The 16845-nt window shown below is 33.4% G+C and overlaps 1 protein-coding gene across 5 annotated transcripts in view; it reads left to right on the top strand.

The window, feature by feature from the left end:
- The window catches only part of PPFIA2 (PTPRF interacting protein alpha 2), a 290565-nt gene that overhangs the window by 249560 nt on the left and 24160 nt on the right, over positions 1 to 16845 (top strand). For all 5 annotated transcript variants that reach the window (XM_065743219.1, XM_065743221.1, XM_065743222.1 and 2 more), the window contains 5 exons: positions 2408 to 2645; positions 3736 to 3765; positions 4611 to 4741; positions 5097 to 5251; positions 9243 to 9336. In XM_065743219.1, coding sequence (XP_065599291.1) covers positions 2408 to 2645; positions 3736 to 3765; positions 4611 to 4741; positions 5097 to 5251; positions 9243 to 9336 — 648 coding nt within the window. The remainder of the gene's footprint in view (positions 1 to 2407; positions 2646 to 3735; positions 3766 to 4610; positions 4742 to 5096; positions 5252 to 9242; positions 9337 to 16845) is intronic.

Here is a 16845-nt window from a genome sequence, read left to right on the forward strand (position 1 = left end):
AAGAATACTAACACATGGCAAATTTGACAAAATTCTATTCATAATCATTTCAAGATCTCTCTCCCTGTTCTGCATAAATATCTACTCACTAATTACCTCTTATCCGAAATACTTCATTTCATGTCCTGTTCATGATTTCTTCTGGTAATAATTCCTATGTTACATTTCATATAAGTGACACTTTCCAAGACACGATTTTGATTTTTCTATGGAAACACAAAATGTTATTTTTTTTTCATGCTCCTGATTGGTTATAGTGCTGGGAAATAGGTGTGAAATGATTGTGGCTTGCTAAGTTGTGTTCAAATTTAATGGAATGATAGAGAATTCATCAACATTATTTATTTATTTATTTCCCAGGTCTCAGTCTTTCTTTGTAGTGTAATTTCAGAAGGAGAACTCTATTGAAATACACTGAGTATGCATAACTTTTCCAATTCTTGGGAGACCTTTCATTATAGCTCAGTAGCTTTTGGTTTTCACTACTTCCAGAATTTCTTCATTCACATGGGATTTTACCCCTTATTGTGTATATCAAGACTGAAAGGCAAAGTGAAATTTTGTTGCTGGGAGGACAGAGCTACTTAAATCAATGTATTTTGAGTATGTAAAGAGAAATCCATCAATATTTTCTGTTATTACAAGGAAGTCAGCACTGTGACCAATTCAGGAAGCTGTAGATTCAACAAATGTGTTTGTTTTAAAAATGCTTCCATTTTAACAATTTAACAAGTAATTTATAATACAGTAAAATGTTTTGAAAAGGAATTGTACCTGAAGGTAACATGTTGAGATTACTTGTGCCATTCTGAATCAGAACATTTTTTTACTAGAGGATCTTGAATTAGATAGTATGTATTGTTTTATGTCATGAAAGGAAATATAGAGGGGAAACATTATATATAGTCATTTTTGCTGGGTATATAGGCTTTTCTTTCCCATCACCATTATTATTAACATCTAAATAATTAATTTTGTTATGTTTTTATTTTAATGTTTCAGAAAAAAAGTATCTATAAGGATAATCATTATAATCTGTATTGCATTTCACATTTTCGTAGTATATTTCTCTTGACAAAATGGGGTATATCAAATAACTGGGAGATATCAGGAGACTAAAAATTAGTTTTGACTTGGTAGTATTATGCAGTGCTGTTCAGAATTTAGATATTTTGAATACAAAATGAAGAATTGTTCTGTGTCCCTCTCAAGATGCTATTTGCCTTTGAGTTTCTTAGACTTCTCATTACAGAAAGAATAGTAGTAATAATTTGTAGGCATTTTGAAATGGATTTTAAGGAAGAAAGTTCATTCCATTTCCTATGCTGTTCTTCCAGCACAGGGAATTTTAGGTTATATTTTCAAAGTATTTCCTCCATTTCACTTTTAAATAAATAATAAATTAATTAGTTAAATTAAATTAAACAAAACAAACAAACAAACAAAAAAAAAACAACAGATCAACACTGTCTGGTTCAGACTTTCCAGGCTTCATATTCTGTCATATTTTACCATGATCCCCCATCCATTTTCCTTCTCTTGCAAAGAAGAGACTCCTTCTGACTTGGGTTAGTGGTCAGCACATATACAAACAAGTCTTTTATTCTTCATATATTTTATCAAAAGTAAAATAACCCAGTGGAGATGTTGCATTGAAGCTATGTATGTCTAAGAAACTAATATTCATTGCCAGTAAGAGCTCTTTCAATGAAAATCACTTAAAAACTTAATACTTTAGAAACAGCTGTCATCTTTTCATCAATTTGTAGGGATGAAAAAAATTGTTCTGCATATTCTCTTGCTTTACTAATATAGATTATCATAGCAGTTCCCTTCTCAAAGGCGCTATGACATTTGACCTTATTTTTTTCTTTATGAGTTGGTGAAAGAAAGTCAGCTGAATCCAATGTAAGGGTGGATTTATTTTCCTATGGTAAATCAGATTGTTCACCTTCTCTCTCTGCAAAAAAGAAAAACAATCTTCCTGAAATATCATACTTAAATTCTTGTTGTTGAGTAGATTCTTCAAACAGATTTTGATGTTGGAGGAATAAGAGAAAGGATTTTATAATACTGGTGATGAATAATACCCTATATCATTATTATTTTGTAGTTGATCTGTGAAACTCATATTTGCTTTCTTTTTTTTTTTTTTTTTAAAGGAAAAATGTTTACATTTAGTTTTGGGGTATGCAAAGACAAAGGAAGAAATTGCAATGAGAAATTAAACATACTACCAGAGGGCATAAGTAACTTCTTCATAAGTTTCTTGTGCCAGTGTGCGTCAGTATGAAAAAGTGAGAGAATGACAATTACCAAGGAAGAAAAATTTTACTTTCAGAATCTGCAAATACTTTCAGAGTACTAATGCTGGCCTAACTCCAACCATGTCCTTCAATTTTATAAGGTTAATCCAAGAAGAAAAAGAGTCAACAGAACTGCGTGCTGAAGAGATAGAGAACAGAGTGGCCAGCGTGAGTCTGGAAGGCTTAAATCTAGCCAGAGTCCATCAGGGTACATCCATTACTGGCTCAGTGACAGCATCATCACTTGCAAGCTCTTCTCCTCCCAGCGGACACTCGACTCCTAAACTCACCCCTCGCAGTCCTGCCAGGGAGATGGATAGAATGGGGGTTATGACGCTGGTAAGAGACTTCTGTGATGCTAATTTTTGATGTGATATTTCTAGTATCATCTTTTGACTGTATGAATGGCTCATCTCTGGCATCCAGATGTAGATGTACTAAAGCTCATGTGGATATATCTATGAGGTGCAGCCAAACTCTTAACGTATCAGGAGCCACAGAAGAGTAGTGCCCCACAGCCTCGCTTCACTCACCCTCTCTAGCACATACTTTGAACATTTCAAAGACACTGCCCCTGAGCTATTTTAGCAGGAATTGAATGTTAAGTATCTTCTTATCCTTCCTGACTGAGGGCTGACACAACACATTGTCAGACATCCTCTGAGAACCCTGAGTTGGGAAGGGTTATGTAGAGGTCTGATCTCTAGAGCCCAAGTTACCAAATAGTGCTGTAGGGCTTAGCTAGAGGAGCAGTTTCCCAGGAATTTCTGCAGCCCAGGTCTGTGCAGTGAATATACAGTTCTGCAGTTTCTTCAGCTTTGTATGAGTGAGACATCTGTGGGGGAGAAAAAAATGAAAAGAAAAAAAGAGTTGAACATGGCACATTCTGGTAACTGTCTACAGTTACAGTCTGGTAAATGTCTGACAAATAATACTGCAGTATAGAAGATGGATGAATTTGTATCCACTGACTCGTGAAGACAGAGTAAGAGGAGAGAAATATCCTTTTTCAGAAGCAGTATTTGCTGATGATATTTTATGTTTATACTTGGTGAAACACTGATTTATTTGCAATATTTAATAAAACTACAAGTATATCTGTCTTATAGGACAGGCTTAGTGAAAGGTTTTATATGAAATAATTTTAAAAAGTGCTGTCATAAATTTGGAATGTCCTATTCTTTGCTAAGTTTATGAAAATGAAAATTGAAATGAACATGAGAGTGAAAATAATGTAACATTAGAAAAAGTAACTGCTTTCACAGCATATTTGTAAAGTGTTATGTTAAACATGTTTACTTATGTTCAGAATATGGGCAGTATTAAATTCTGGATGTCACAGGAAAGAATGTATGGGATTGTTATGCTCAGATAAGATTTATTAATCATTCTTTTTTGTTGTTATTGCTTCTGTTGTTACCAATTTAAGCCAAGCGATCTAAGGAAGCATCGGAGAAAGGTGAGCTACTGTCTTTTTTAAAGCTGGGAGAGTGCATTTACCATATTCCTCTGCTGCTTAAATAACCAGGTTCCTTCCCACCTACTGCACCCCAAATTTAAATTTACCTGAAGAGGTGTGCAGCAGTCACTACTACTCCAAGAATCCAGTGTTACCTTGGAGTAATCTCCCCAGCGCACACTTAAAAGGAATACAATTAAATACAAACTGTGGGCACAGTAATTAACTTCAAATGTATTTTGACCATTTTTAGGAAAAAACAGATTGCTTGAAATCTTGTGGAGCAATACAAAGTTATTTGCAGAATTGTCACTGAATATGGAATTTATCTTCACATGAGACAATCTTCAATTTAAATCATTATATATTGCAACAAAACTCTCTCTTTTTCACACTTATTTTCAAGCACTCTGACCTATCTGTTAACAAGCGACAGAGGGATTGATCTTGTTTATGTCTGTTTTTACCTTCCACCTTCCCTGAGAATTTTATTTAATGAATAATCCTGCTTAATGCAAGAAGCTTGCTCATGTGTGAGGTTATTTTCATGTTCAGACCTTTACTGGATCAACCTGTTCGGCATAAAATAAATTAATTTCTTCTTCAAATGTAGTCTTTGTTCTTTCATATATGTACTTTAATCTACCCTATTTATCCAGTCTTGTGGGTTGTTTTTTTTGTTTGTTTGTTTTTCCCAATAGTCTTTAAAAAATAAGAACCCTTAATTATTTTCAAAAAGCTTCCCTTAAATCCATACATGCTTCAGTTCAACTGGCACATTTCTGAAGTATATGCTGAAAAGTTGATGAAAAGCTGTTCGGGTCTAAATAGCGTATCTCCCTCAGATTGCAGTAGTTGAAGAAGATGGACGTGAAGATAAAGCCACAATCAAATGTGAAACTTCTCCCCCTCCAACACCCAGAGCTATCAGAATGACTCATACCCTTCCTTCTTCATACCACAATGATGCCAGAAGGTAAGATTTCCATAACGTTAATCAATACTGAATTTTTGTTTGCTATAGAATGACTTGATTTCTTCATATTTTTGTTGGCAATTGCTTCTCCTTCCATAAAAAAGAAACTTTTACCTTGGTCTCTTTTGTGACCGTGAGAGTGTTTGTTCTTAGCAAACTAATTTTATTATTTAATTCTGGTATTTTATTGCTCTACGTAATGCTAAATCAATTAAGGAGCAAGATATAATTAATTGTTTCAGTTGTGGGAACATTATTACTAAATTACAGTGAATTCATTTACTTGCATGACTGCCAGAAGAATGTAAAAAATGTTAATATGTTATCTGTTCTATGTCTGTATTGTCATTTATAGTAGTTTACCTGCTTCATTGGAGCCAGAAAGTATTGGTCTTGGCAGTGTCAATAGCAGCCAGGACTCCCTGCACAAAGCTCCCAAGAAGAAAGGAATCAAGTCCTCGATAGGACGCTTGTTTGGTAAAAAAGAGAAGGCTCGACTTGGACAGCTCAGTAAGGAATTAGTGGTACCAAGCCACGGTCACCACTTCACTATCATTTTTCCCTTTTTATTACGTTCTTTCCTGTTTTCTAATTTGCTTATTTTTCCATTATCTCTAACAGAACCTTGTCATTAGAGACTCTCTTGCTATTAGAAATTATATGTCAGGAGTTTGCTATGACTTTAACACGCAAATGAAAGAGGACTTCTAACACAAATTACAAGAGTTATTCTCTTCACTGAGCCTACTGCTTCAATACTCTCTTACATTACAGTAAAAATATTAAATAATCAAAATGAAGAGGAGGTAAGAGGTTATTAAGTATACCCTCTACTCTAAGGGGTATGGAAGATCCCTGCAAGAAAGTGTATTTGCCTTTCTGGTTGCAGCATGTCAAAAGATGTCTACTGGTACCTGTCACTGGTATGCTCACCATACTCCTGCAGTTAGCTATGCTGCCTATGACAATGCTTTGTTTTACTCCTATTTCTTTTCACCTTCTCCTTCACCAAGATCTTTGTCTATTTCATGCCTGGCAAAATTTTCCTTCTGTAATGTTTCACAGGATATGTCCATACCACACGGGAAAAAAAAAACAACAAAAAACAAACAAACAAAAAAAAAAACACCCAGTCATGGCATAACTTTATTTAACTACCTTTAGGTAGCAAAAGCAATGGAAAGTGAAGCCTTCAGCACAGGCTCATAGTCTGCATATCCAAACAGGTAAATACAACCACATGCCAACACAAACATGAATTTGGTATAAATATGTCAGAAAAATCTCCTAGACATGCAGATGTCTGAGCACAGTTTCGTGAAGTTTTGTGAATTTTTACTACCATGGTGACCACATAACATCTGTAAAAAAAAAATAAATAAGATAACAGTCTGCAGTAATTGTAAACGTTGAAGTAATATGTAGGCCCAAAATTACAAACAAACAAAAAAGCCACCACCACCACCAATAACAAAATACCTTCATTCATTTTAATATATATTATCATCACAACTAACAAAACCATCACTGAAACACTACAGCATAAAGTTAGGTAATATTGGGATCAAAGTACCAGGGTAAAATCAAAGGACTGGATGTCTTCTATGTCACAGCCTTTCTCCTATTTCTCTTCTGTTCTTGTAAAGAAAACCAGCTAATTTCTAATCTTAATTTCTTTTTTTCCCCTTAGTGTGGGAAGAATGGAAGTAATTTATTCAATCATGTTCACAGTTTAGTTCACAATCTCATCAAATAGATCTCCCAAATACATCTGCATGTCACTATCTGCACTGATGGAGAATTTTATAACTTTAGATTGTGGCAATAATTCACATTTACATTCCATAAAATCAATTGTATTGGTACTGATGGTTTAGGCATAATAATCTATGATTTCACAGTGACTCAGTAATACAGAGGACAAAGATGTAATAAATGTGTTGGTCTTCTCTGAAATTATTTTCAGTATGAACAACAACAAAAACGCAACAACAAATAAAGCCACCTTTAAAGATTGTCTCAGGAGCAATATAATCTGGCAATAGATTGCTTTCATAATAATACACAAAATGATTAATAAGATGTACGTATAATTGGCTAAAACCTATTTATAATTCCTGACACTAGCTCATGAAATTATCATATTAGCTATTAGTGAAGATTTGCAATTATATGAAATTTTTGTGGCATCTATCCTTATCTTAATAGCAAAGATTTCAGTACAATGCACATTTTAATTAAGCATAATAATAAGTTACAATCATATACAAAAAATTATGTGTAGAAAAGAGGAACAAATTGTAGAATAGAATTGTCGAATAGTTTTCCACCTTTAATTTTTAAGATACCAAACAGAAAAGTATTGAGTTGCAGTTTCCATTCAGTAACTTTAAAGACTGTACACATAAATAGATATATATAATTATTAGGAGTAGTTGAATCAGTTCCCAGGTAATCAATAGATCAATTTATAGTAAGATAACATATCACAGAAACTTGGACAGTGTATTTGTATGTTTTTTATTCTTTGATGCAAAATCAATAAAAGAATCATATTTGATTCCTTGCTTAAATTATATTTATTCTTACTCGATATAGATATAGACTTCCTATATTTTTGGACATGAAAAACACCTTTTCCTCAGTAGAACGCCAAATTCTAAGGAGACAATAAACAAGATTTGGAACCTCAGAAACTTTAATATGTTGTCTTAAAGGCATATTAGTACACGAACACAATTATGCTTAAAGAAACGATTTTAAAGTTCATGTCAATGCATAGGCTATTAACAATCCCAGCAATATTACACATTCTACGTACATGTAGGTTCAGTACGGTTCAATACTTCAGTAACTAGTTCCATAATATCTTTACAATTGTGTGTAATGTATACTTACATTAAAGAAGCAACACTAGACCCTCCAAACTCTTATCACTAGCTTCTGCAGATCCAAGTTATGACCCCAAATTTTTCCTTGCTCAACTTTACCTTCAAAACTTAGTTTCCCACTGCTAAACTTGCCTATTTGTTTCATAATTTTTGTAATATTTGCATAATATTCTATCTTTATTATTTCTCTTTAACCATCATTGCTCAAAGGCAAATTTCATGCTTGAGGGTATCTTTCTTGGAATCAAGATTCTTCTAGAATTCTTTTATTTACTGAAAATGGAGAAAGGAACATTATAAATGATGGAAGTGTCTTATGTAATGTTCTTAATTTGTTTGATTTTATCTTGATTCAATCTTCTCTCTTATGGGGAATAGCACTCTAGACATTCACACGTTCTTCTCATTTTACATTCTAAATATTCTGGTTCTTAAGACAAACAATAAATTACAAGGAAATTTAGCTCCATCCCAGCACGGTGGTCTGTATGCTGTATGCAGCTTGGTTAGGAACATTTATCATGGCCACCTACATGCCTGAGATACAGACACACAATGGCCCCATCGACTGCAGTGTGCCCAGGGTCATTCACCAGCACAGATACGTTTGTTGTGCCATAAAATCCATTATGCTAAGAATATTCTGCAGTCCAGGATAATCTCTCATTTTTCTGCTCTCACTCCATCCTACATCTTGGGAGCTGCTCTCTCAGAAAGATATGCTACAGCAGTTTGTCAAAATTAAAATGTTACTGCCAAGAGAGAAAGAAAGATTTGATAAGATACTTTGTTTGATTCTGTAAAGCAGATGAGGTTATTTGTTGTAAGATTTTGTAAAGCAGATGAGGTTAAGCAAAGAATTGTTTATGTTTTTTGTGTTTGTGGTCGAAGGCATCATTCTCATAATGAGATCTGGAAAATTAGTTTCCTCTTTACTGATGAAAAACTCTGACTAAGCAGTGGTAGAGTTAGCTTTGAAAGAATGGACTGAAAATGGGTTTTAACTACTTTAATGTCATAAAATGATACAGCAGTAAGTTTTGCTCCCACTTGATGGAACTGTGTCTAAATGTGATACCATTTACACGTTATTTTCTGGTTAAAATCCCTGAATAAGAAAAGAAATCCTTTCATTTACACTATGCTGTCTTAATTATCCCAGTGTCTGCTCTATAAGAGTTTACTATCCATTAGTTGAAAAAAAAAGAAGTTGCCCTGACATGTGGACATTAGCACCAGCATTTCCCATAATGTAATAATAATCAGATAATTGTTGGGTAGACACATTTCCCAACTAAGATTAAATAATACTGTTGGCATTGCTCAGTTACAGCCAGGTGACTGAGGCTTAAGGAGGCAGAGGAAAACAGGCAAAGGAGATCAGGGTGTCTTTTTCAAACATTTCTACTGAACACAAGGATGAGGAAACAATTTTTCTTTCTACTTCTTTTCATATAGTAAAAATAAATACTTGCCAGAATTAGATGTTCTTCACAAACACCAGATGCCATAGATAACAAGAAGGAGGATGGAATGGGATTGAAGAGTTTAGGGAGCAACTGAGAAGAGCTACGGGAAAATATGTGTTTCTTTTTTCTCTTTCAACACAGGAGGTTATATTGAAACAGAAGCGGCAGCACAAGAATCTCTGGGATTAGGTAAACTTGGAACCCAAGCAGAAAAAGACCGAAGACTAAAGAAAAAGTGAGTACCGTGTTCATGTCAGTTTTGTTCTCTTGTGTTAGAATCAAATGTCAGTTTCTGTGTTGGTTTTATGCAGATGCGTAGCAAGAGGCATGACCATCTGCTATGGCAGTTTTCTACTTAATGTATATTTTCTACTGAAAATGTTTTTAAAGCTGCACATAAAATATATATTTTTTCAATTGCGCTATATTGTTTAATTTGTAAAATATTAAGAGATATTTTCTATTTCTCACTGTAATTAGTTCTGTGTCTTTTGGTAGCTGCAGTTCTTCAAAAACAGGAAGAAGTGAAAGAAACATTATAGTAACTCGCTACATTAATCTTTCTGAACAGAGAAAAAGCTTTTATATTATCTGTTGAACAAGCAATTATTTCTGTCTATAGAAGTTAAAGGCCTTCTGTAAGTCCTAGCAGCTTCACATTCTTTTTGCCTGTCAGTAAATGGCAACTTCACTGATTGTTGGCCTAAATCATGTAATAATTTAACTGCTTCTGGATCACCTGCTTGTAAAGCCAGTACACTGACTCAGCTGCTAGGAACTAAGGAGAACTGTAAAATAAAACTTTTAAACATAAAAGAAACCCCTTGGCAGCATCACAGTTCTGCTGTAATTAGGTGTCTGAGGAAAAAAAAAGGTGATATTTACAAATGAGATTGAAAATTCATTTCTTAAACAGTTTTATATTTCATCCATAATTACTAATTTTAGTGCTGTTATTTGGATTCTGAAAGCCTCATTTTTAAAACATGCAATGTTTCCAGGTCTCTGTCAGTCTTTTAATGTTGCTTTGTAAGGTTTCAAGTGAAGTTAAAATCCAAGGATATATTTCAGCTATTATTTAAATTTAAAAGTAGAATATTTTTAACAACTATTTTCATATCAAGCTCCTTTAAATGCACATATCAGTGTAACATATAAATGTAAGTGTTCAGTTTAAATCAGTCGCAGTTGAGCAATTAAAGATAGAGGAGCAGCCATGTAGCTGGCAGTGAAGAGTTGTAAATTCAATTAAGAAACCCAGAATAGCATTCATAGGGATTTTTTGTTTGATGAGTCTTATAAATCTGTTATCAGTCACTATTAATTAACAAATAATGGAAGTATAAGGTGTATTACTACACCTCTTTATTAAATTCTAGAAAGCATTCCATTCATTTTTCATCAGTTTGTTGTTTTTTTTGCAAACCCTGTTTATATTCAGACTCGGGGTTGCAGGTAGCACACACTGAAAGGGACAAATGCACTCATTGTGAAAGGACACATGCCTTCACTTTGTCATAAGTTAGTAGTTATTTAAATTGTATAAGATAGCCTAACAATTGACACATGCTTCTTCATCCATGACAATCCATACCAAGTTTTCAAACTAGAAACTGTAGGTGTTTTAAGTAACTTGTTATTAGACTTCTGTCTAATCTCACATAATGAGACTTTTCCACACATATTCTTTTCAAGTCTTTCCTTTTTTTTTTTTTTTTTTTTTTTTTCCTTTTTCCTGTCCTTGGTTCTTTATGGATTAAGTGTAACCAAAATATTCTGTGCTGGAAGGAAAGGAATCTTTCCTTTGTGACCACTACTTGCCTGTGGCTATTGATCGACTGAATTGTATGCTGTTGACCCTAAGTATGTTATTTACCTGTGTCATTAATATTTTTTTTCACTACTTTAGGTTTATCTATGTCCATAGCTTCTCACTTCACTATCTTTATGACTGTTTTTAAGATTTCTCTTAGTTTACTATCACAGAAATTTTAACATAATATAATGTAGTTGTATCAGAATCTCAGTGTGGGAAAAAATGTAACATTTGTGTTAGAGAGATATGTGGGATTCTGTTGTAATTGTCACTGAGTGCTGATTATCATCAGGATAAAAGAGATCTGACATTTCCCTGTAAATAATGCAGTCATGTATTTGCATGTCTCACCTTGGAAAGTATTTGGTTTAATCACTCCAAAAAGTCATTTGAATGACAAGTTTGTCTCAGTAGGTCAGTTTCCATTTTGCCAACACTTAATGATGCACAACTACTCTTGGAAGTAGCTTTCAATTACATACAATAGCTGTAAAATTACTGATTTGGATAATGCGAATGAGAAAGTAACATTAAGGATGATGGTCATGTATAAGACGTCTTTGTAAAAAAATAAATGTGAGAAAAATGTGCTCTCTTGTGATATAGCAGTAAGATTTAATTAGAGTGTTTGATTCCTTCTTAATGCTAAACAGACTCTACAGATTCCAGTGGTTGAAACATAGAGAGCAGAGCACCTTGTCTACTTAAGGATTTTTTTGGCTAATTTAGATTAGGACATAGAGCCGCAAAGGAATCATGCCTAACAGAAGTATAAAGTAAGGAAGTTTTTCTTCATATTATTTACAGGTCTGGAAGACCTTTTCTTACGCTGGCTTTGTTACTTAGGAAAAAAATTCAGAGAACTAAGAGCCAATTACCTTTTCTAGAAAACAGGAATAATACCTTGTACTGAACTTGTATTTCTCTCTTACACACAGAAGTCATGTGAAATGGTTTTCATTTGCGTTAACAGTCAACTTCTCTTTCACTTCACTGTAGAACCCATAGGTGCAGAAAAGCTAGGATTCTCCCCTTGATGTGAAACCAAAGTTAGGACTCATCACTGCAACTAGAAAAATCTCAGAGTACTCAGTAGCTTCATAAAACTGATGTAAGGTTTAATTTATCAGATTTTGAAGTTAGACTTGAGTTAATAAATTAAAAATTAGATAGATACTGTTCAGGTTAAAATGTTAATCACCGTAATAATTTTGTTTTAAATAATCTCCTAAGTGAAAAATGCCTTAAAATGCTAAAATTGAAATTTCACATTTTTGAATGTATTCAACTCTATCATTAATTCAGTAAGTATGTCCCCTGATATAAGGATGAAGAAGCACGATGTTTCACTCCATAAGCTGCTGCAGCCAGTAGGTGCTAACGGCCCCTGTGTGTCCTGACCACCTGCTCCTGGAACAGCAAGCACATGCATTGACCCTGCTCTGGCTTCATGGAGTTACAAACACTACAATGTATTGTACTATTTTAGCATGATTCATATGCATCGGATAGATTCCTGATTAATACATTTCACTTAGAAAAAATTCCTGAGAGAGTATGATATTTCCAGAGACCAAATCCCTCTCCAGTGATCATAGTGTAATTAACCTAAATTTTAAAGTTTTCTTATTTCTCCCTTAGAAAATGTAATTGAGATGTTACATTTCTGTCAGTTTCAATTGACTACTTCTTTAAAATGTAATCATCAGTTTGGCTCAGCAATATGCTAAATTTAAAGACCTCAAACAAAAACCTCTTTTGAGTCAACATTTGCATATTGCAGTAAATGCATCTGTAACAAGCCTTTCCCCTAAAACATCGAGAACAATTTAAGGAAGCTGTGTAGCATTTTTTTAATTAAACCCCATCACATTCCTCAAGTAATCTTGAAAGATGAGCTTAAGTTGCCTAAGTCATTCATAAACATTTACTCTCAGACCTGAATACATGGTAAATCTGGTTAATACTAAACTTTTTAAGTCTTAGGGAACACAGAAGTTTGTATGGGTTCCGCTTTGACTTTCATATTGCAAAGTGCCTGTAATTAAAATCCTTTTCAAATGTTTGATTTAATCTGCAACAATAGGCAGTGGATCTTTTTATATTTCAAAAAAAGTATGCGTGATGGATCATTTATTGCTGGTGTTTCACATGTACTCTACAGTATAATGTTTCTTAAAAAATGGGAAACAAGGGAGCTTGGAAATGAACATTTTAATATTTAAAACAAAACCAAAACCACTGGACCTGAAAATAATAGGCATCCATGCATAGATACAGGTTTGCCTGGAAATCATTAGATCAAATTCAAAATGACTATTACATTTTTGAAAATTTTATCTGTAAACTTCTAGCCAGCACGGCTCTCAGCATTGTAGAAAGGCTGTATTTATTTCATCCTGTGCAAAGGGACAACGTGAGGCAAGTTTTGAAAGAGATTCAAATGTTATATAGTCCTAGATTACCTCAGAGATTTGACCTTGTGCATGCTGCTAGTGCAGTTAGAAATTCGTCTATGCCATCACTTTCCCAGTTATTTTGAATCCTAAATATAAAATATGTTTGTGAAGAAAAATTATGTGCAAGTCAGCTAGCCATTAACTGGGTCATACTGACAGGATTCAGCTCAAAAGCAGATGAAATTTTAAATTTATTAATATAAATTTTATTATAACAATCATTACTTCGTAGCCACATTGAATTCACTCACTGTGTCATAACATGACCACACTGTTAGCCATATTAGAATGACTCAAGAGCAGAGCCTTCAACTTCAGTTTTTCCTCCAATATTTGTTTGATTCGGCTCTGGATAAGAATCTCTTCATTTTCTTCTAATTTCTTTTGTCAGTGTAATAACAAATCCTTTAATTCCATGTCTTCAAGACAAGCGTAATATGTAAGATTTATATCTTCCAATAAAAATAAAAATTAAAAATACTTGCCATGAACATGTTTGGAGGAGATTTACTCCACAGGTACAGGTTGTGTTTGCAAGACACAAGTGCCTAACTTCAATCAGATTGCTTAAAAGCATTGATATACCAGGACACATACATTCATAATGTTCATGAATAAGCCCTGTACAATCAAGACCTCAGTAATTCTTGTATGTAAAGTTACTGTGTAAAATAAAATCTATAGTATGCATGGCCTTATAATTAACCTGAAAGAACTGCAATGTAACTAAGTCTCAACTGACTACAGGAACGGACATATAGAGCATCTGTACCTTCCCTATTAACAGAAGAGCACGAGTTCCTTTCTAACTAGAATCAGGGTTGATAAATCCTGATAAATTCATTTGATAAAATGGATAAATTCCTAATAATGCTTAAGTCCTTCTTTGTGACATTTTTCATTTTTAAATGTTTTTTTTAATATTTAATACACAAGCAATAAAATTGATAGGATAGAATATTGGGGTTTAGGTTTACCTAAATTTTACCTAAATAGAAAATTGAACCCATTAGCAGGCTTCTTGAAAATATGTCAAGGTAGGCCTTTTAATGGGATACGAGTTTGAAACACTGTAGTCATCATTTAGTTTCTTTTTAATCCACACACTGCCACATCAATTAGTCTAATATACTCAACTGGAATTATTACTAGTTATAATGTACTTCTGAATACAAGTAATTTCTGTGCTCTGCAGGATACAAATAGCTGTTTCTAATTACTCCCTTAATTGCACACATTTCAAAAAAAAATGAATGCAATTGAATTAATTAAGGCCTTTTTCCATGCCATCCATCTAGTGTTCCTGAATACTTAATGATTATTGAATACTATTATATCCTAAAAGTACATGATCTATTTTCCATTGGCGACTCTTAAGGATATTTTTAATCTAAGGCCTCTTTTTTTCCATATTTTTTACTTAAAGAATCTTTAGGACAATTCAAATTTAGTATTTAATTTCTTCCTTCAATCCTCATCGGTGAGAAATTACCTGATATAGTTGGCTTTCAGATGACTTTTCTGTACTGTCTCACTTTCTAGCAAACAATACTCTGTTCAGTACCTATTATGTTCTATTGTCTCATTCCAGTGGAGAAGTGACAGGTATTCAGCATTCTGATGAAAACAAGGATTGTACACTATAGCTACCATGGTTTTACCATGGCTGGATTGGGTTCTAGTTCTTGAGATATACATAAATATGATTTTATTTTTTATTTTTTGCCAAACATATTTTTACCCTTTACTTGAATGGAAAAGTTATTTGAAATAGACAGTGAAAGTTTTTGCAATGTTAAAATTGTATCTTGCTATTTAATTAGATATTATATTTGGGGAATTATTTCCTATTGCAGCATTATCAGCGTAGAGGATTCTTAAATCTTACTCAGATTATTATAAAGGTTAAAGAACTGAAACAATGTATTGCATCTGAAAGAAAATTATAAATAATACCAATGTTGAACTCATTTTAAGAGAAAACTGAATTTTTGTAATAATACTGTTACATTTTGTCAAGATTTTTTTTTCCTCATACGATTTATTTCAGCTACTTACATTTTCTATTCAAAAAAAATGTGACAAAGCTGAAATCCCTGCCTTATCTACACAGGCATATCTACTGCAATTTGAGTCTTCTTGACAAATATAAGCATCTACCCTCATACATGCAGCTGCTCCCTAAACTCTGAAAAGCAGGAAAAAAAATTACATGTTTTTAATACATCTCTAATGGCATTTATCTTCATTCAATAAAATGGCAATGAAAGAAATGTCTTATGAAAAAGTGAAATCCTTGAAATCCATTTTGTTTCTCTCTATCGATTTCCAAAGGAGTATTCAGAGGAAGATGTAAGAAATAGGATGGATGGTTCAATAGACTCTGGAAGGTCCAAAATGAAAGCCAAAAGCATTCAAGTCAATCAGTACTTCTTTCTCATTAGAAAATTAGCATGATGGAGATTTTAACCCCCAAATCACTCAAATGCATATTCCATCTTAATGGTCCCCCCATCAAATCTGTAATTGCTTGTCTAGTTTTCTAGTCCTTTATTTATATTGTGCACCTTCACTGTCTTCCCATTTCTTAATTTTCCTTTCTTAAACTTTCTTCGTATGACTGTCATTTGTTTTCATTTACTTTTATGTATTGTACTTTTTCTTCTCCTTTCTGACAGCTGTTCTGCTTCTCACACACGAAGAAACAAAATTTGAGAGCTTGGAACCAGCCCCCTCCTAAACTCACTGAACTGAGTACAGTATCTTTGTAGTTAATCAGAGCACAGGCATTTCACATCAAAGTTTCCTTCTATAGCTATACCTACCAAATCCTTTTATATTTCTGTAAATTGTTTAATAGAAATATAATATAATTCTGAGATATCTGGATTTCATTCAGGCATATAATTTTCTTTTTATAATGGCAATTAGAGGATGTTGAAGAGATTTTATTTTCGATGATGGCATCCTGGTTTCTCATACAGGTACTGTTATCAAATATATTGGCAAAAATAAGTTACCTAGAGGGCAAAACACTCAGACCAGCATTACTGCTAGTCTGTCAAATTGACATACTGCATAATTACAGTAGACAGTCCTCTGTGTATGTGGCATTTTCTGCTTATTTCAAAAAAGTGATCTCAAGTTTAGGTCATTTATCTGATCAATATTACAGAACATTTTTCTGAAATATTGATAAAGTAAATGTGGGAAAGTAAGCCTTAGTTCATAATCCACACCACTGTGTCTCTATGGTAGTTTGCTTAAATCCACAGGTTGAAAATTTTCAGATTTTTTTGTGTTACACAAAAATAATGAAACTATTCAAAACTGAGCAGCTGTCATGGTTTTTGCCTCAATTCCAATTATATTATATTATATTGTGTTATTTTCCTTTCTGATATCTTATTTAGTAAATTAGCTTTCCTCCTCAGATCGTTGCCACTGTTTTGTTCCTGGGCCCATCTCC

The sequence above is a fragment of the Cyrtonyx montezumae genome, unplaced genomic scaffold, assembly GCF_038088225.1.
Source record: "Cyrtonyx montezumae isolate F1298 unplaced genomic scaffold, pur_monq_1.0 scaffold_3, whole genome shotgun sequence".
NCBI classification, from domain to species: Eukaryota; Metazoa; Chordata; class Aves; order Galliformes; family Odontophoridae; genus Cyrtonyx; species Cyrtonyx montezumae.